The sequence below is a fragment of the Barbus barbus genome (assembly GCF_936440315.1).
Source record: "Barbus barbus genome assembly, chromosome: 3".
In the NCBI taxonomy this organism is placed as follows: Eukaryota; Metazoa; Chordata; class Actinopteri; order Cypriniformes; family Cyprinidae; genus Barbus; species Barbus barbus.
Window position 1 is genome coordinate 43975260 of NC_136731.1, and position 22273 is coordinate 43997532.

Below are 22273 nucleotides of genomic sequence, written 5' to 3' on the forward strand. Positions count from 1 at the left end.
TTACAAAACAAAACAAACAAAAAACCTACTGTGCCGCCGTCTTAGTTTTTATGACGGATTGCAAAAAAATCGCCCACTACCGCCACTAGGAGCGTGAACCGATACTACAACCCACATGACATTAAACAAACCAATCAAAATCATCTGTTGGTTTGTACAGCCTACTTGCGTCTGGCACACCCATTTGCAGCTGGCTCCGACCTCCGTTTTATACCCATCTCCGTATCCTCTCGCCGCTTTCACTCCAGTCCAGCGGGGGGCGCTAAAACACATGTTTGTTTGCCAAACACCATTAAACCTCAGAGGAAGAAGATTAGTTTCCCCGCGATCTCTTGTGTTTTGTTGTGGTGCTGTTTCAATACCTGTAATGTTCTCATCCTCAGAGTCGTGACTAAGTTTAGAAACAAGCAGGAATATCTGGAGGAGGATCATCTGAACTGAGATCTGCTGTGAAGATGGTGTTTGTTAAAGAAGAGAGTGAGGAGAACACCAGTGAACCAGAAACATGGAGAATAAAACACGAGGAACCAGAAACATGGAGAATAAAACACGAGGAACCAGAAACCTGGAGAATAAAACACGAGGAACCAGAAACATGGAGAATAAAACACGAGGAACCAGAAACCTGGAGAATAAAACACGAGGAACCAGAAACATGGAGAATAAAACAGGAGGAACCAGAAACCTGGAGAATAAAACAGGAGGAACCAGAAACTTGGAGAATAAAACACGAGGAACCAGAAACCCGGAGTATAAAACAGGAGGAACAAGGAGGTTGGTGTTATTCTTCATTCTTCTTTAATGACTGTTTGTGGGACATTAGGCTAACCAAGCCGCATTCTTCGGAGGTAAATTCTAGGGCAGTTTCCCAGACAGGGTTTAAATTAAGATAGAAGTAGGCTTAATCTAGAATAGTTAATCAAGGTTTCAAAAATGGCTTTCTGAAACACAGATTAAGTACAGATTACTATCTCTTGGACTATGGAGTCCTGAACTAAAATAAACTAGAATAATTTGAAACCAACTGTGCTAATCTGAATTAGCATGATAGAGGTTGCCTATAAAACATGGAACGAACAAGGAAAAGCTTAAAATTGAATGGAACTCAGAAGCAAATCCAAAGAAAACAATAGCAGTGGAAGAAAGACTGCAATCAAAAAAACAAAACAAACAAAAAATGTTGCTGAAGAAGATAACTTTTTTTTTTTTTAAAGCAAGCAAAGTAAACTGCACACATCAGGTGTCGAGCAAAAGAAAAAGGAATGTCTAGAAATCTCTTTGTAATGAATTCATGCCTAAATTCTTCCACCCAGCTGTTGTTTTCAGTTTTGCAACATGCAAATTATTATGTTTTAGAGAGAGCGAGAGATGGTCAAAATTATATTGGCATCCTAAGAGAATATGATCAAAGAAGGTTGTGAAACTAAAACGATTGTTTTACCTTTTGATCGTTCAAAAAATAAAAAGTAAATGTATATTTTGGAATAAAAAATCTAAATTGTTAACAATGCAGATATATAGTTTTACAGGCTTATTTGTTCATATCTATCAAGGGTGCCAATAATTTTGATATATAAAGACTAGAAACACAATGTTAATCTGAAGTTAACCCTGGTTGAATTTAAGCCTCAATTTAGTCCTGTAATAGCGCCTATTAAATTCTGGACTAGTCTAAGACTATTTCACATAGGGCTGGACAATATGGCCAAAATGTATATCACAATATATTTTTTTATTTCGGTCAATACAACAATAATAATAAAAAATAAAATAAATCCTCAGAAAAACTGCCAAGAACACCCACAACAGTTATCTGTACCTACATCTTATGAAACAAGGATTTGCCAAGTCTATGAAATCTCCTCCTATTAGGGTTGTGACGGTGAGGAAATTTTCCCACTGGTTAATCGACGTGTGACAACACCGGTAATACCTCACCTCGAATTTGCGGCAATTCGGCATCAAGCAGTTGTTTGTTTTTAGTTTGTTTGAGTTTTCCCACTTTCCTTTGCTTGTAAAAGCACCGTGCGCATTTTACTTTCACTTGGGAAAATCACACAGTTTAAATAAAATAAAAACTAGCAAATACTGTGGAACCAAATAAATGAGAGATGAATGTTAAAAAAAACCCTTCCAATATCACCTTAGATAAATGGCAGGTCAACAGGCTTTTCAAAATCCAAAATAATTCTTTAAACAGGCGCTTTTACATTCCGTTTTGAAATTCTTCTGTCATCGTCTTGTCTGTCTCACCTCACTCTTCTGTCAGTCCCCTCGGCTCACTCTCCTCACGTGATAAATGAAATCTGATCTGTGATGCGTGACTGTCGTTCGCTCGATGTGTTGCATTGAGCAGCCGTGTTCAGTTTTAATTGTAGTGTCTGTTCTCTAACTGAACTAAATGATTTTTATTACTATTAAAAAAAAAATCTAAATTACGGTTACTTGCCGCGGTGGGCAAGTAAAGTAACCGGTGTTGCGGCTTAACACCGGTATCACCGCCAACACCGTCTATCGCAGCAAGCCTACCTCCTATAAAACTATAGGAACTATTTTAACTATTTTAGAAAACAAATGGCACAAATAAATGAACGGTCACCTTTTATTTGTATTTAGACTTCATACAAACAATAAATGTGAAATCACTGTCAAATAAACATAACACATATAAGTGGGGAACATAACACACATAAGTGGGGAAGTCGTGGCCTAATGGTTAGAGAGTCGGACTCGGAATCGAAAGGTTGTGGGTTCGAGTCCCCGGCCGGCAGGGATTGTAGGTGGGGGGGGTGAATGTACAGCGCTCTCTCCACCCTCAATACCACGACTGAGGTGCCCTTGAGCAAGGCACCGAACCCCCTGGCTGAGCATGGCTGTCCACTGCTCCGGGTGTGTGTTCACGGTGTGTGTGTGTGTGTGTGTGTGTGTGTGTGTGTGCATTTGTTCACTACTCACTGCTGTGTGTGTGCACTTGGATGGGTTAAACGCAGAGCACCAATTTCGAGTATGGGTCACCATACTTGACAATACGTCACGACTTTACTTTTTACTTTACTTTTTATAACACTCTCAGTCTCACCTTATTAATATTAATATATTTAACTTTAAACTATAACATCAGTTGATTATTCTTATAGATTGAAACAAAAGTGCTTCAGCCATGATAAAGAATATGAACAGTGCTCAGTTTCTGCAGAAAACAGAAAAAAAGAGTGAACAACAACAAAAACTATACTATAAAATATACTATAAAACTACACTAAAGCCGGGCTCACACTGTGCGATTTTTAATAATCTTTTGCGATTGCTGCTTGTCACACTGTACGAACATGATCCCCATGTCAGACTGTAGGATCTCAGTTGTCTTAATGTCAGACTGTACGACAGTCAAGACGCGATAAAAACGGACGTACTCAAGAAGACTTGTCCGGAGTTTTACGTCATCAATACGTGACCCGCGTTCTCTCGCTATAATGGTAGCTAGCAAACAACAGCAACGTGTAGCGTTAGTTTTATTAATTACATGCCTTGATGTAAAAAAAAACAAAAAAAACGAAAAAGACGACGTGTGTGGAGCAAGTCATGGCTGGGCAAAAGAGGACTTTATGGACTTCCAGTTCTACAGAGCGAACTTGAGGTAATTTTGTTATTCGAGTTTAAACATCCTGCCCCTTAATAAATAAACTTTAAGTAAACTTTACGTTGTACATATATTGTTTTTTTTTTTTACAAATAATGAATGGTTTGAAGTTGTCGCGCTAATTGCGTCATCAAGTTCAGTGCTCCTATTGGTTCTTGGTTTGACGGTCGTCGTAGGAGATGTCACACTGCAGGAAACTTGAGGAAAGTGTCTGAAATCTTCTGACACTGCCAGAATTTAATCGGAGGAAAAAATTGATCGCAACGGCCATTAATCGGCTGTCGGTGAACATGTCAAACCAGCGATCTAGACAACCGATTTTAGCCTAGGATTATAGGAATCTTTTAGGATGTTAGGATTTTCAAAATTTGTCTCAGACGAACAAATCGTGGCCAAAATCGCACAGTGTGAGCCGGGCTTAACTGTTGCTATAGACAGGCTCATTCTCTGCCAGCAGGATGCGCTTTAGAGCAAAGATTACACTGTGGACTCTTAATACTTATGAATGGGAAAAAGTGCAATGCACAATATGGCAAATAAGCCCCACCTACTAAAGGATCGTTGATTAGTAAAGTCATCGCTTCAATGCACAGCTGCTGTTAGAAGCTCCGGTTCCTATAGCTTTCCTGTAGCTCAAATAGTAGAGCATGGCGCTTGGCATAAGAATCTTGAGTCAATTTCGTTGTTTTTCAGAGAAAATAAATAAATTCTAAAATCCTGTCGTTATTTTAGTTTTCTTCACAAACAAAAAGTATTCTTGTCGCTTCCTAACATTCAGATTGAACCACTGATAGCAGATGGACTAGTTTGACGATGTCTTTCATACTTTTTTGAGCCGTCACAGTGTTATTTACTTGGCAGTCAATGGGACGGTCACAAGCCTCCCGGTTTTCATCCAAAATATCTTCAATTGCTTTTATGGGTTTGGAACGACATGGCGGTAAGTGATTGATTGACAAAATTTGAATTATCAGAATCAGCTTAATTCGCCAAGTGTGCGCAAACACACAAGGAATTTGTTGTGGTTTTGGGGTGGAGTAACCCTTTAATAGTTCTCCTTTAAAAACATGGGATTGTGTCTATAATGTTTTAAAAATTGTTTTGAAGATCATTCTTCATGAAAAGTTTCAGGGAAGTATAATTTATACAATTGCATCAAAAGGAACAAAATTTTGTATAGAAATTGTCTTTACACCAGGGTTCACTTTTATGTACTTTCAGATTTCTCTTGTTTTTTGTTGTTGTTGTTTGTTTTTCCAAGCTACTGACAAATAAACTGTTTTGCTTTTATTATAGAGTTTATTGAAGAAAGTGAGGAGAACGAAAAATTGAAGGAAGATAAGGAGAAAAATCATGTCAAAACTGGAGAAAAACCTTTGAGTTGCTCTCAAACCAAACAGAAAGATTTAAAGAAAAGAAGAGCCAATAAATCTTTCACCTGCACTCAGTGTGGAAAGAGTTTGACAAGCAAATATAGTCTTGAGCGTCACATGAGAATTCATTCTGGAGAGAAACCTTACACGTGTGATCAATGTGGGAAGAGTTTCATACAATCAGTACACCTTAAGGTACACAGGAACATTCACACTGGAGAGAAACTGCACTCGTGTGATCAATGTGATAAAACATTTTTGAGCACTTCAGTCCTAAAGAAACACCTGACAGTTCATACAAAGGAGAAGCCATATTCATGTTATTTGCGTGGAAAGAGTTTTTCAATTTTGAAAGTACATCGGAAAATACATACTGGTGTGAGAGAGTTCATCTGCTTTGAGTGTGAAGAGACTTTTACTTCAGCAAAGTTTTTAAAACTGCATGAGAGGATCCACTCTGGAGAAAAACCTTACAAGTGTTCACACTGTGACAAGAGATTCAGTCAGTCAGGAGACCTGAAAACACATGAGAGGTTCCACACTCGAGATAAACCGTATCACTGCACTGCATGTGGGAAGCGTTTCAATAATTCATCTGCTCTACGCAAGCATACAAAAAGACATCACAGTAAGTATTCAAGATTCAGATTCGAGATTCCTCCCCAAAAAACAATGTCAAAACATTTTTATTTATTGTGCTTTCTTATGAGTTTCATATGTTTAATTGTCCTATAATGCATGTTTCCTGACTCTTTCATGAAGGAAAGCAAAACTGTTTTTTTCAAAATGACTAATTATTCTTCCATGTATTTAGAAAATGCAAATGGAAGATATACTGTCATGTAGTTTTGCAACTGATATTTATTTACTTGTTAACTTATTTACTTCTCTTGTAAGAAGGAATGGGGACCGGAACATGGTATTTAAAGGGTCATTTTTTCATGCAAAAAAAAAAAAGTATGCCATTAAATAACAGTTGGGGAATTACAGTTAAAACCCATGGACCAGGTATGATGAACAAAGACCAGGAGTCAGAGATGTGATTAATTCAAGAAAAATTTACTGAAGAAAATAGTTTGCAGTTTCATCAGCAGAAGTCAGCTTTAACATTCGCGATGGAGTTCGTAGGCCGCTCTGCCTTACAATACAAAAATCAATTATACCCTGACAGAGGTTGCAAATTATGTCAATGCATAAGTGATCAAAATTCTGATTGGTTCCAAAACCTAGATAAACTTAGACAATTTCCACATATGGACGCAAGCTAGAAGCATATCTTCTGATGACTATTTTGGTGACAAGTGATCAGAGGTCAGATGCAATACGTCTCTCCGAAGACGTATATCTGATACGCTGGACAATGAGAACAGATTCTTAGAGAGTAAAAAGGCAGACTAAAGCCATATTCAACTTATTCTCTAACATGTATAATGTAACTTTGATTAATTAATTATTCAAGAAATATTATGATTAATATTATTATGAAGGCCATTGTAGATCTGCCATCCACTCCTTTGGAACCAAACTGATGTGCAGTATCGTAAGAATAGTAATGCCGTAAAAATCTTAACGATACCCATCCGTACTTGTCAGTAGGAGAGAGATCTATCTCATTACGTTTCACTTTTACTTTCAGTAATTATTGATCACTTTTGCTGTACTTGACCATTCGCAAAGACCTGCCCACCTTTAGTTATTGTTGCTATCTCCAACAAACAATGCCACTCTCACACTACACATGTTCTCACGCAGTGAAAAATACAATGCAGAGCAAAGAGGAAACTGATATCGTGCCGACAGACAAGACAGAGCAAGTTACTTCTGGTAAGAAACAAGATCTCAGGACTCTCAACTTTCAATTTTACATGTATATGTATATACATGCATTTATATATTTAAGAAAAATATGTTACGCTTACATATTAAATATATTTATGTTATCTAATTTATGTAAATATATACAGTCAGGTCCATAAATATTGGGACATTGACACAATTCTAACATTTTTGGCTCTATACACCACCACAATGGATTTCAAATGAAACGAACAAGATGTGGTTTAACTGCTTAATTTGAGGGTATTTACATCCAAATCAGGTGAACGGTGTAGGAATTACAACAGTTTGCATATGTGCCTCCCACTTGTTAAGGGACCAAAAGTAATGGGACAGAATAATAATCATAAATCAAACTTTCACTTTTTAATACTTGGTTGCAAATCCTTTGCAGTCAATTACAGCCTGAAGTCTAGAACGCATAGACATCACCAGACGCTGGGTTTCATCCCTGGTGATGCTCTGCCAGGCCTCTACTGCAACCGTCTTCAGTTCCTGCTTGTTCTTGGGGCATTTTCCCTTCAGTTTTGTCTTCAGCAAGTGAAATGCATGCTCAATCGGATTCTGGTCAGGTGATTGACTTGGCCATTGCATAACAGTCCACTTATTTCCCTTCACTCTTTGGTTGCTTTTGCAGTATGCTTTGGGTCATTGTCCATCTGCACTGTGAAGCACCGTCCAGTGAGTTCTGAAGCATTTGGCTGAATATGAGCAGATAATATTGCCCTAAACACTTCAGAATTCATCCTGCTGCTTTTGTCAGCAGTCACATCATCAATAAATACAAGAGAACCAGTTCCACTGGCAGCCATACATGCCCACGCCATGACACTACCACCACCATGGGAAGTCGTGGCCAAATGGTTAGAGAGTCGGACTCGGAATCCAAAGGTTGCGGGTTCGAGTCTCGGGCCGGCAGGGATTGTAGGTGGGGGGAGTGAATGTCCAGCGCTCTCTCCACCCTCAATACCACGACTGAGGTGCCCTCAATACCACGACTGAGGTGCCCTTGAGCAAGGCACCGAACCCCCAACTGCTCCCCGGGCGCCGCAGCATAAATGGCTGCCCACTGCTCCGGGTCTGCATTTATCCCTTTGGATGGGATAAATGCAGAGCACGAATGTCACGTCACCATGCTTCACTGATGAGGTGGTATGCTTAGGATCATGAGCAGTTCCTTTCCTTCTCCATACTCTTCTCTTCCCATCACTCTGGTACAAGTTGATCTTGGTCTCATCTGTCCATAGGATGTTGTTCCAGAACTGTGAAGGCTTTTTTAGATGTCGTTTGGCAAACTCTAATCTGGCCTTCCTGTTTTTGAGGCTCACCAATGGTTTACATCTTGTGGTGATGTAAACCCTCTGTATTCACTCTGGTGAAGTCTTCTCTTCATTGTTGACTTTGACACACATACACCTACCTCCTGGAGAGTGTTCTTGATCTGGCCAACTGTTGTGAAACTCCTGTTCCCTGGAGTTTCTTTCTTCACCGTGGTCTTCTGGGTCTTTTGGTGTTGCTGAGCTCACCGGTGTGTTCCTTCTTTTTAAGAATGTTCCAAACAGTTGTTTTGGCCACGCCTAATGTTTTTGCTATCTCTCTGATGGGTTTGTTTTGTTTTTTCAGCCTAATGATGGCTTGCTTCACTGATAGTGACAGCTCTTTGGATCTCATCTTGACAGTTGACAGCAACAGATTCCAAATGCAAATAGCACACTTGAAATGAACGCTGGACCTTTTATCTGCTCATTGTAATTGGAATAATGAGGGAATAACACGCACCTGGCCATGGAACAGCTGAGAAGCCAATTGCCCCATTACTTTTGGTCCCTTAACAAGTGGGAGGCACATATGCAAACTGTTGTAATTCCTGCACCGTTCACATGATTTGGATGTAAATACCCTCAAATTAAAGCGGACAGTCTTCAGTTAAAGCACATCTTGCTCATTTCATTTGAAATCCATTGTGGTGGTGTATAGAGCCAAAAATGTTAGAATTGTCGATGTCCCAATATTTATGGACCTGACTGTACATGTAATTATCTTCAAAATATATGCTGCATGTGTGTGTATTTTTATATATATATATATATATATATATATATATATATATATATATATATATATATATACGCAGTACACACGCATATATTATGTAAACAAAAACTTTTATTTTGGATGCGATTAATCGCGATTAATCTTACACTAGTCATGACATATCGCTGTAGCTCTCCACCCTCAATACCCCGACTGAGGTACCCTTGAGCAAGGCACCGAACCCCCAACTGCTCCCCGGGCGCCGCAGCATAAATGGCTGCCCACTGCTCCGGGTGTGTGTTCACGGTGTGTGTGTGTTCACTGCTGTGTGTGTGCACGTTGGATGGATTAAATGTAGAGCACGAATTCCGAGTATGGGTCACCATACTTGGCAGTATGCCTCCTCAGTTCAGGCAGCACACGTGATCCTATCGTCTTTTCATATGTATGTAAAGCATGAAATAAACACTAATACACATCAAACATATTTTATTTCAACCATGGCACACGAGTTTTCAAGTCTCTGGTGTTTCTAGTCATACTGGGGTGGTGATGGCGCAGTGGATAAGACACATGCCTTTGGTGTGAGAGACCCGGGTTCGAATCCACTGTGAGACACCAATGTGTCCCTGAGCAAGACACTTAACCCCCCTAGATGCTCCAGAGGCATGCGACCTCTGACATATATTGCAATTGTAAGTCGCTTTGGATAAAAGCGTCAGCTAAATGAATAAATGTAAAATATTTACATATTTTCCAAGCAGATGATGTGAAACCTATGAAAATGGTTTTTAAAAAGCACATGGCACTATAGTTTCATCATTTTACAGAGTTAAGGTCTTTTGCCTTTGTAGGGCAGTATAGAAACATGGGGTTTGTGTCTATAATATATATATATATATATATATATATATATATATATATATATATATATATAATAATTAATTTTATTTGTTTTGGGGGGTTTTTTTGGACGCAATTGTCTACTTTCCACTGCTGGACTCCAGACTGCAACTTAGCATTTTACACCCATTTCACTCATAGTTTGCATATGAGAAACTTCAAACAGCAAACTAAAGCAAAAGCATAACAGAACTACTCCTATGTGCTGCGCATGATGTTGTGGCAGAAATTGTCCAAAGTTATTACATCATTAATTTCAGGGCTTGTACAACCTTTTGAGAGATAAATTCAAGCACTTTTTAATGACTTTTTAAGTATTCCACATTAAAATTGTATTTTTAATGGGCCAAAACACATTGTACATCAAAATATAGTTTTGTGGTAAACAAGCCCTTATTAAAGTAAAGCCATACATAAAATTACCACTATAACAAGTAGATGGCAGCAGAGGAGAACTTACTGGCTTATCAGTCATTCATTTCTACTTTTTGCTTTGTTTCGAAATTCTAAAATCACTAAACACCAAACTTTTCTTCTGCGACTGAATCGCACATCAGTTATAATCATTAAAGTTGTTGGTCAGTTCTGTATAATACTATATAAGAATATTTAGTAAGAGTAGAATATATATATTTTCCTATATGAAAATTAGATTTTGTAGTTACTGCTGTTAATAAAAGTACATTTTGTATGCTTCCCAACTCAAGCTTAGTGCTTTAGTGTCAAATGTGTATTACCAAGAAATAAACATGTAATGTTATTAGTAACTGCACTTATTAATGCAAAACTGTAGTCATTTTATGATTAAATTAAATTATCTTTATTTTTTATACCCCACACACCAGCCCCCAGCGCTACCAAATCTGCTTCTGGTGCCACCATTTGTAAAAGTGGCGCTGTTCTCACTGTTACATCAGTGTTCACTTTTATGTTCACATTTCTCATCTTTTAACAAGTTACTGAAAATGAACCATTTTTTACTTTTATTTCAGAGTTGATTGAAGAAAATGAGAAGAATAAAGAATCAAGTGATGTTGAGGAGAAAAATCATGTCAAAACTGGAGAAAAACCTTTGAGTTGCTCTCAAACCAAACAGAAAGATTTAAAGAAAACAAGAGCCAAGAAATATTTCACCTGCACTCAGTGTGGAAAGAGATTTGCACGCAAAACAAGTCTTGAGCATCACATGAGAGTTCATACTGGAGAGAAGCCATTAACTTGTGATCAATGCGGGAAGAGTTTCACACAATCAGAAAACCTTAAGGATCACATGAACATCCACACTGGAGAGAAGCAGCACACATGCGATCAGTGCGGTAAAACGTTTTTATGGGTTTCAGATCTGAAGAAACACTTGAAAGTTCATTCAAAGGAGAATTTGTGTGGTAACAGTTTTTTGCATCAACAAAATTTGAGAAAGCATCAGAAAATACATACTGGTGTGAGAGAGTACATGTGCTCTGAGTGTGAAAAGACTTTTAATACAGCGACCCATTTAAAACTGCATGAGAGGATTCACACTGGAGAAAAACCTTATATGTGTTCACACTGTGACAAGAGTTTCAATCAGTCAACACATCTGAAAAGACACAATAGGATCCACACTGGAGTGAAACCTTATAAGTGTTCACACTGTGACAAGAGATTCAGTCAGTCATCAACTCTGAAAACACATGAGAGGATCCACACTGGAGAGAAACCTTATATGTGTTCACACTGTGATGAGAGATTCAGTCAGTTAGCAACTCTGAAAACACACCAGAGGATCCACACTGGAGAGAAACCTTATATGTGTTCACACTGTGATGAGAGATTCAGTCAGTTAACAACTCTGAAAACACACGAGAGGATCCACACTGGAGAGAAACCTTATAAGTGTTCACACTGTGACGAGAGATTCAGTCAGTCATCAACTCTGAAAACACACCAGAGGATCCACACTGGAGAGAAACCCTATATGTGTTCACACTGTGATGAGAGATTCAGTCAGTTAACAACTCTGAAAACACACGAGAGGATCCATACTGGAGAGAAACCTTACAAGTGTTCACACTGTGACAAGAGATTCAGTATTTCATCAACTCTGAAAAAACATGAGAGGATCCACACTCGAGATAAACCGTATCACTGCATTGCACGTGGGAAGCATTTCAATCAATCATCTGTTCTACACAGTCATACAAAAAAAACATCAGAGTAAGGCCCCGTACACACGGAGACGTATTTAGTTGTATATTTCGTCCAGATGGATCGGGCGTTTTGGGAGGCTGAAAATGTTTTTTTGAAACCGGGTCCAAGAGAGGATAAATCTGAAAACAACACCTTTGTGTTTTGTGTGTAAAGCCAATCTGTATATTTTGTGAAACGATGATGTCATCACCCCACATCTTTACCCTAGTCAGACACTGCTTCACGTCACGTAAAGGCCGGGACACACCAAGCCGACGGTTGGCCGTAAGGTCATATTTCTTGAGACAACGCCGTGTTTATGGAAGAATGAGAAAATAAAAGATTGGATGAGGAAAGCTCTGGCTTCGTGTGGATGAATCCTAAGTAGATCATCTTCAGATCCAGCATTATCGGATATGATGCTGCCTTCTCATCAAATGCTACGCAATAATGCATCAAGCAGTAAAATGCCATCTGGATAAATCTGTCCTGACCAGTCATAACAAGCAACATGACAAAGAATCATTATCTAAAGTTTTCACAGTGAATAAAGTTAATCTTCATCTTCAAAACCAGCAGATTCAACTCCGATTCAGATCAACTCAAAGATGGATTTCCTCCCTAAAGAACAATGTTAAAAAGTTTTATTCTTGTATGCCATTTTGCTTCATGATATAAATTATATCATTGTGTTTTCTTATGAATTTCATATTATGTTCAATTGTCTTATAATGCATGTGTATCACTTGTATTTTGCTTACTTGTAGACGCTTATTACAAACTGTTCTTGTTCAGGTCACTTTTTTTTGGTCCACTTTTTTAATATTGTTCTTCACTGTTGTTTTTAAAATGAGTTATTCTTCCACGTAAGATGTATTTAGGAAATGCATATGCTATATCCACTGTCAAGAAGCTTTGCAACTGATCCTTCTGTGATTCTCTTGTAATTAGGAATGAATACCTGAACCCGGTATTAAACAAGCTCTGGGGCTAAATTACGAAAGACTGTAGTATCAAAAGCAAATGATAACTGTTCTTTTGGTGCTGGGTAAATTAAGGAAATACACTTACTGTTTATTATTGCTAATTATTATCAAGCTACAGTATCTCACAGAAGCTTGCACACCCCTCACACTTTTGTAAATATTTTATATGTGTTCATGTGACAACACTGAAGAAATGGCACTTTGCTACAATGTAAAGTAGTGAGTGTACAGCTTGTATAACATTGTAAAGTTGCTGTCCTCTCAAAATAGTCAACACACAAACATTAATGTCTGAACCGCTGGCCACAAAAGTGAGTACACCCCTAAGTGAAAATGTCCAAATTTGGCCCAAAGTGTCAATTATTTGTGTGGCCACCATTATTTTCCAGCACTGCCTTAACCCTCTTGGGCATGGAGTTAACCAGAGCTTCACAGGTTGCCACTGGAGTCCTCTTCCACTCCTCCATGATGACATCACAAAGCCGGTGGATGTTAGACCTTGCGCTCCTTCATCTTCCATTTGAGGATGCCCCACAGATGCTCAATAGGGTTTAGGTCTGGAGACATGCTTGGCCAGTCCATCACCTTTACCCTCAGCTTCTTTAGCAAGGCAGTGGTCGTCTTGGAGGTGTGTTTGGGGTCGTTATCATGTTGGAATACTGCCGTGCGTCCCAGTCTTTGCTTCAGTATGTCACAGTACATGTTGGCATTCATGGTTCCCTCAATTAACTGTAGCTCCCCAGTGCCAGCAGCACTCATGCAGCCCCAGACCATGATACTCCCACCACCATGCTTGACTGTAGGCAAGACACACTTGTCTTTGTACTTCTCACCTGGTTGCCGCCACACAAGCTTGACACCATCTGAAACAAACATTTTTTTCTTGGTCTCGGCAGACCACAGGACATTGTTCCAGTAATCCATGTCCTCAGTCTGCTTGTCTTCAGCAAACTGTTTGCGGGCTTTCTTGTGCATCATCTTTAGAAGAGGCTTTCTTCTGGGATGACAGCCATGCAGACCAATTTGATGCAGTGTGCGGCGTATGGTATGAGCACTGACAGGCTGACCCACCCCCACCCCTTCAACCTCTGCAGCAATGCTGGCAGCACTCATATGTCTATTTCCCAAATACAACCTCTGGATATGATGCTGAGCACGTGCACTCAACTTCTTTGGTCGACCATGTTCTGAGTGGAACCTGTCCTGTTAAACCGCTGTATGGTCTTGGCCACCGTGCTGCAGCTTAGTTTCAGGGTATTGGCAATCTTATAACCTACGCCATCTTTATGTAGAGCAACAATTCTTTTTTTCAGATCCTTGGAGAGTTCTTTGCCATGAGGTGCCATGTTGAACTTCCAGTGACCAGTATGAGAGATTGAGAGCGATAACACCAAAATGGCTATTTGGGCCCAATTTGGATAATTTCATTAGGAGTGTATTCTTCTGTGAGATACTGTATATAGGTCCGGGTAGCTAAAGTCCAGAATATGTAATAATGGTTGGCAAAACATTAATGCATTTAAGGGTTAAATCATAAGTTTGGTGATTTTCAACTCACTTTGTATTGTTACTATGATGGTAATATATGTGAACGAACAATGAATAATCTTTCTCTGAGTTCCATGAGATATACCCATTTATTTGTCAGCCAAATAATGTTTTGCATCATCCAATTATTGTTCATTTACATATTACAGACTTTGTGACAGTATAAAGTGAATTAAAATTCACCAAACTTACCCTTTAATGTTTGTCTGTTTAATTGAGCATGACTTTGAACACATAACTTGTATCATCTTAGTTATTGACATGTGGACATTAATTTGTTGCCAGAAGATACTCCCCAGTGAGTCAGTCACTTCTGGCTGTTTAAAGGATATGTTTTATTGTAACCCTGAAACATGCATTTTCTAAAGCTGCGTTGCGAAAAGCATTGTACCCTTACAACAGTTAACCATGTTTTTTACTATGGTAAAACTAACCATGACTGTAGTAATCAGGGTTTTTTCTCAGACTAAGGTTTTAATATCATGGTCTACTATAGTAATATTTCAGTAATGCTGGAGTAAAACTGTGGTAATCATAGTTTTTGAAACCATGGCAAAGTTTGTAGTTACTAGGTTTACTACTATGCTGGTTACTGTGGATTTACTACAACAATCATAGTTAAACCATGGTTGATTTTGTGGTTGACTTTTGTACGGGTACTAATATGTGAATCGAATGCTTCTATTTGAAAGTCACATTGGATAAACCACCAGATAAATATACTGTAAATGCATTTGTATATTTAATTTGTTAACAGAAAATAAATTTGCAATTATGATTGTACATTGTTTTCAATCCATTATTATGTGCAAGGACATTTTGGTTAGTGTAATCAAACTGATTATGAACCACAGACCGACTATGGACCACCAGCAAACAGTAATTATAAACCAGTGGGTTGTCAGCGGACCGCTGTCAGAAAAGCATCGGCTGCTGCTCGTGGTCCGCTGGAATAACAATGAGCAAAACGCCGGTGGGCCGCCAACTTTGCCTCTGGTGGGCCAGCAGTGGCCCGCTAGCCTTATGTTAGCTGGACCACGTTCTCAAGAACAATTTCCCCTTCCACAATCACAGTAAAATTTCCATGTGGTTAACATCATGCCAAGAAGACACTGTATCCTACACTGTGAGAGTAAATTAGTTTTCTCTCATTTTATAATTACCACAAATTTGAGATTTACCACTGAGAAACGTCCTGCTCCGGCTATTGTTGATCAGCCACTTCAATGGTTTCATCATCAGACTCCAGCTCAAATTGGTAAAGTACAATCGATATGATCTTTTCTATGTATTGACAAGTCTCCAGTCATTCCGTTATGGCAAAGGGCGTTTAGTTTCTGACACGTGCTGTACGCTGTAGACCAATCACAAAGGACTGCGCCATCTTACCAATCACAGCAGTGAGGGCTCACGGAAAGGAGGGGTTTAAAGAGACTGATTCTTCGAACTGCTTCGCACGAGACATTTATGAATCATTTAGAAATGAGGTAAAATTAAATAGATTTTTTGAGAAAACTAAAGTGCACTCTGTTTTAGGAGACTCGTAAAACAATCTTAGCAACCTTAAAAATGGCATAATAAGGGCACTTTAAGGTGACCAGACGTGCCACTTCCCAGGGATATGTTCTGCACAGGATTTCTAAATTGCCTAAAATAACCAGGTGTTGATTGTTTGCGCTGCGCAGAATGATCGTTGTATGACATCAAAGTACATGTCCCTGAGAAGTAGCACGTCTGGTCACCTTAATGTCTGCCAATATTGTTTCCCAGAAAACAGAGGAAAGAGCTACATGGGATGATGAGAGTGATAGGGATGATACTGATGAGTAAAGATGCGCTGTGATATATTTTAGGCTGATTTTGAGCTGTAATGAATCAGTTGTCCATTTTTGGCATTATTGAAAATTAAATGGCAGTGTAGCATTTTTACTAATTTCAGCCAACTTGGGCCAAATTGTGCTACTTATTTGATCTTTCTGTGATTACACAGTGCCTACTGAAAATGTTCATGTATAAATCACAGTTTTGTTAAATTTACAATGTGTATCATTAATTGTTTTTTTGTTTGTTTGTTTTTTCTATAAATTTTCCATATTTCCTTCATAATAAAAAACTTCATTCAAAAACTGCATGTTGTGTTTACTTCTGTTATCTTTGATTAATATTTAAATTTGTTTGATGATCTGAAACATTAAAGTGTGACAAACATGCAAAAAAATAAATAAATCAGGAAGGGGGCCAACACTTTTTCACACCACTGTATGTGTGTATGTATGTGTATATATATATATATATATATATATATATATATATCAGTTGAAGTCAAAACTTTACATACATTCACACACATTTCAGAATCTGCTAAATGTTAATTATTTTACCAAAATAAGAGGGATCATACAAAAAGCATGTTATGAATGAATGAATGAATGAATGATGCATTTATATAGCGCTTTATTGTGTATTGCTGTACACCCAAAGCGCTTTACAATCATGTGGGGGGTCTCTCCTCAACCACCACCTCAACTTATTGTTTATTTACCCTTGTGAAAAAGAAGTGCACTTAAGTATACAGTTGGGCAAAAAACTATTTAGTCAGCCACCAATTCTGCAAGTTCTCCCACTTAAAAAGATGAGAGAGGCCTGTAATTTTCATCATAGGTACACTTCAACTATGAGAGACAGAATGGGGGGAAAGAATCCAGGAAATCACATTGTAGGATTTTTAATGAATTAATTCCTCTGTAAAATAAGTATTTGGTCACCTACAAACAAGCAAGATTTCTGGCTCTCACAGACCTGTAACTTCTTCTTTAAGAGGTTCCTCTGTCCTCCACTCGTTACCTGTATTAATGGCATCTGTTTGAACTCGTTATCAGTATAAAAGACACCTGTCCACAACCTCAAACAGTCACACTCCAAACTCCACTATGGCCAAGACCAAAGAGCTGTCGAAGGACACCAGAAACAAAATTCTGGAGCCCTGCACCAGGCTGGGAAGACTGAATCTGCAATAGGCAAGCAGCTTGGTGTGAAGAAATCAACTGTTGGAGCAATTATTAGAAAATGGAAGACATACAAGACCACTGATAATCTCCCTCGATCTGGGGCTCCACGCAAGATCTCACCCCGTGGGGTCAAAATGATCACACGAACGGTGAGCAAAAATCCCAGAACCACACGGGGGGACCTAGTGAATGACCTGCAGAGAGCTGGGACCAAAGTAACAAAGGCTACCATCAGTAACACACTACACCACCAGGGACTCAAATCCTGCAGTGCCAGACGTGTCCCCCTGCTTAAGCCAGTACATGTCCGGGCCCGTCTGATGTTTGCTAGAGAGCATTTGGATGATCCAGAAGAGGATTGGGAGAATGTCATATGGTCAGATGAAACCAAAATATAACTTTTTGGTAAAAACTCAACTCGTCATGTTTGGAGGAGAAAGAATGCTGAGTTGCATCCAAAGAACACCATACCTACTGTGAAGCATGGGGGTGGAAACATCATGCTTTGGGGCTGTTTTTCTGCAAAGGGACCAGGACGACTGATCTGTGTAAAGGAAAGAATTAATGGATTTTGAGTGAAAACCTCCTTCCATCAGCAAGGGCATTGAAGATGAAACGTGGCTGGGTCTTTCAGCATGACAATGATCCCAAACACACCGCCCGGGCAACGAAGGAGTGGCTTCGTAAGAAGCATTTCAAGGTCCTGGAGTGGCCTAGCCAGTCTCCAGATCTCAACCCCATAGAACATCTTTGGAGGGAGTTGAAAGTCCCAAAACATCACTGCTCTAGAGGAGATCTGCAAGGAGGAATGGGCCAAAATACCAGTAACAGTGTGTGAAAACCTTGTGAAGACTTACAGAAAACGTTTGACCTCTGTCATTGCCAACAAAGGGTATATAACAAAGTATTGAGATGAACTTTTGTTATTGACCAAATACTTATTTTCCACCATAATTTGCAAATAAATTCTTTAAAAATCAGACAATGTGATTTTCTGGATTTCTTTTCCCTCATTTTGTCTCTCATAGTTGAAGTGTACCTATGATGAAAATTACAGGCCTCTCTCATCTTTTTAAGTGGGAGAACTTGCACAATTGGTGGCCGACTAAATACTTTTTTTTGCCCAACTGTACTTTTATAAAGTGTACTTATTGCAGAAATGATATACTATAAAAGAACACGCATAAGTACAAATTAAATGTTATTTTCGACGTTTAAATACATTTGTAATTAACTTCAAATGTATCACATTTTAAAGTGATATTAAATGCAATAAGTTTAACTTTTGAGTGATTTTTTTAAACCACTTAAGTGGAACTTTTTAGTACATCTTTATATGTACTTTCATAATTGCTTCTAGTGTCTTTAAAATGTTAAAAGTGTACTATCAATGTACTAACAAGCAATTAATGTTAACTAAATTATACTTTAATGTCAGTTAACAATACACTTAAGCATGAATTAAATGTAATGTTTTTGACCACCTAAATGCATGTTATTTGTAAGTGATTTCAAATATATTTAAGTTTAAAATGATATTAAATGCAATTAGTCGAACTTTTGAGTTACATTTTTGAACCACTTAAGTGGGAATTTAGTATATTTTATATGTACTTTGAAATATGGTGAATTTGTACTTCTGAATAAGCAATTAATGTGAACTAAAACATACTTAAATGTCATTTCAATGTACTTAAATGTCATAAATCTCTGGCAATGAAGATTAAATTTAGTATAGGCAATTTAAAAACAACTCTTAATTACCTAATTACAATCAACACAAACACAAAACGGAAAACCCTCTACATTTATTGACAAAACAATCTCTAAAACAAATACAAAATAAGCTTTTTGCTGATGCACAAGAAAATCCCAACACTACACAACACTTTAACTCACTTATTAGAGTCAATGCAAAATCACTTACATACTTTACATACTTTGTACCTAGTCTCGCCATCTTAGAAAATATCATTATGTATGATGTAAAAGCCTGTTTCCTCATTGGAGACCTAAACATTTCCACAAGGTCAACATTTACTGGTATTACTATCCTTGTGGAGTCATTTGGTCTCCATATCGTATAGGATTACTAACAAACAAACACACTCATTTAATACAAAAAAAATTCAAGAAAATGATCATTCCATGTACAACAAATGAGACCTTATTATAAAACATTGCCAAACTGTGTTAATGGTACCCTCGGTTTCACAAACAAGGTTTAAGACCAGCCCCAGACTAAAAGGTAATTCTGAGCTGTTTCGACTGAAAGAAACTTGCACTGACTGATCTTTAAAAATATCAGAGCCTTTGTTTTGTCTCAAGATGCACACCAGTAATGTTTTTTTTCTAAGGCATGTTAATGAAAATGACTTAAATGTCTTTATTGAACTTTATTGAGTCTAAGCCCTGTCTGTGAAACCAGGCCATAAATTCTCAAACCTTTACTAGCACCAACATTAAACATTGATCTTACTCTAGAATTAGTGAATGCAAGTTTGATTAAATTAATTAATTGATAATAAAATAAAAAAGAACTCCAAATGAACTTGCTGGGAAATACTGTTTGACAGTGTCCCAGAAGCTCTCCATCGGCAGTAAATTTGTCATGACGCTGCACACCATCTCTCCACAGTCTCTGTAAACAGAAATGTTCCAAAGAGGCAGGAAAGTCAGAAAAAAATTCCTTGAGGAAAGAAAGAACAATGATTGTTTTAAAACATATCCTGTAATTATAAATGGTGCAGTTGAGTGAAAGCAATAGACAGTTGCAGTCAAAAGTTTATATACACCTTGCAGTATCTGCATAATGTTTTTACAATTTTTTTATTCCTACTTCACAGGTAATAAAATGTAACTTTATAAATTACCCAAATATAGATAAATATCCCAAAATCTATGAAAATGAAGAAAGGTAATTTTTGTCCCCACTCACCTTGCATTGCCTTCTCTCGCACATCTTCATGAAGAATGTTCCTTTTTTCCCCCACGACTGACACAGCAACGCTGCTGTCCTCTTCCGTTGGTTTGTTAAATGTAAAATACATGATGATTATAGAAATATTTGTAAAAGCACAGGTGGGAATATATTACTTGCAAATGGAAAATATTCAAAACATTTAAAATCCATAGGGATAGTGAGTTAATATAGCACTTTAGCTTGTCATGTGTGATCAGGGTGAGCTGACTGGGCAAAAAATTCATTAAAGACTTCTAACATTAACCCTTCAGTACTGGTCTGTGTTTCCACACTGTATCTCCTGTAACACATCTGCACTGATCCTGCAAAATTAATAACTCCAGATAAGTACAAAAATATTACATATTACAAACACAACCAGTAATGGAACATCTCGCTCTTCAAATGCAAAAAGAAAATAAAACAACAACATTATTTCATTATTGGCTGATATATTGAATATTACTGGTGGTTATAATATTGATTATATACATTAAATAATTAAATAGTTTAGTTAAAAATAAAATATTGTACTTTCAGCAGTCAAATTTCTTGGTCCACGCACGCGATAACATTCCGATATCAGAATGCATTCGTAGATAAATTGTAACTTAGGACACGATTAATTCACCTCCCGAGCACATATAGCAAGAACTGCCGGGTGTGAAAGCCGCAGGAATGGTAAGACTAAATTAAGAATAAACAAAGCTTATAACAAGATATACTTACTTGATTCATTATCTGCAGTAATGAAGTCTCATCTGTTTTTAGTTTGGATACGGTAAATACTTATAGTATACTTATAGTTAAATCTGTCAGTAGGTTAGTTGTGTATAGGTTTATAGTGTTTTTTACTTCGTTGTTGTATGTCTGTATTTATGTAGCACCGTGGTCCTGCGAGACACGACATTTCGTTCCACTGTATGTCCCCACATGTAGCAGAATGACAATAAAGCTCAACTTGAACTTTAGGATAAATAAATATGAAACTAAACCACCAGTAGGTGGCATAAAGTCCCTGTCTTAATGAGGGATGCATTGAATCGTTCATTCAACCCACTGAGTGATTGACTCGCTGCGTTCAAAATCGTATACTTCCCTACTATATAGTAGGCAAAAAAGCATTAGGCGAGCGAATAAGTATGTTTGAATCATAAGTATTCATAAAAGAGTAGGTGAGAATTAGTGCACTAATTCTCACGAGATTCGGACGTACGTATATACCTACTGTATAGTAGGGAAAAAGAGTATGATCTGATCATGGACTTTAGGAAGAGACAGCAGCAGCCCTACACTCCTCTTATGATCAGTGGGACCCCTGTGGAGAGGGTGAGTAGCTTCAAGTACCTCGGTGTAAACATCTCCGAGAACCTGACTTGGACTACACACATCCAAGCACAGGTTAAGAAAGCCAGGCAAAGACTGTACCATCTGCGACAGCTGAGGAAATTCAGGGTCTCACCAGCAATCCTGAAAACTTTCTATTCAGGGACCATAGAAAGTGTATTGACTCAGTGCATCTCAGTGTGGTATGGAAACAGCTCCAATCAGGACTGCAAAGCACTACAGAGAGTTGTGCGCTTAGCTGAGCGCATCTCAGGGTCTGCTCTCCCCTCTCTGCAGGACATCTATCTCAAACGCTGCAAAAATAGAGCTGTTAAAATCTTCAAGGACTCAAATCACCCTGGTAACATCTATTCACTTTGCTTCCATCTGGTAAGCGCTTCCGTAGCCTGATGGCAAAAACTGAGAGACTTAGGAGGAGCTTCTTCCCCCAGGCCATCAGGCTCCTAAACTCTAACTCTGTGTCATAA

The 22273-nt window shown here is 38.2% G+C and overlaps 1 protein-coding gene across 1 annotated transcript; it reads left to right on the plus strand.

Moving 5' to 3' along the window:
• Positions 1-301: 301 nt before the first annotated feature.
• On the plus strand, positions 302-20144 carry LOC306859081 (uncharacterized protein; the record flags this gene model as incomplete). Its single annotated transcript, XM_079399898.1, has 4 exons — positions 302-774; positions 4937-5641; positions 10779-11102; positions 20074-20144. Exons 1-4 carry the CDS (start codon positions 456-458, stop codon positions 20142-20144), a joined length of 1419 nt encoding a protein of 472 aa, XP_079256024.1. The 5' UTR covers positions 302-455.
• Positions 20145-22273: the final 2129 nt, after the last annotated feature.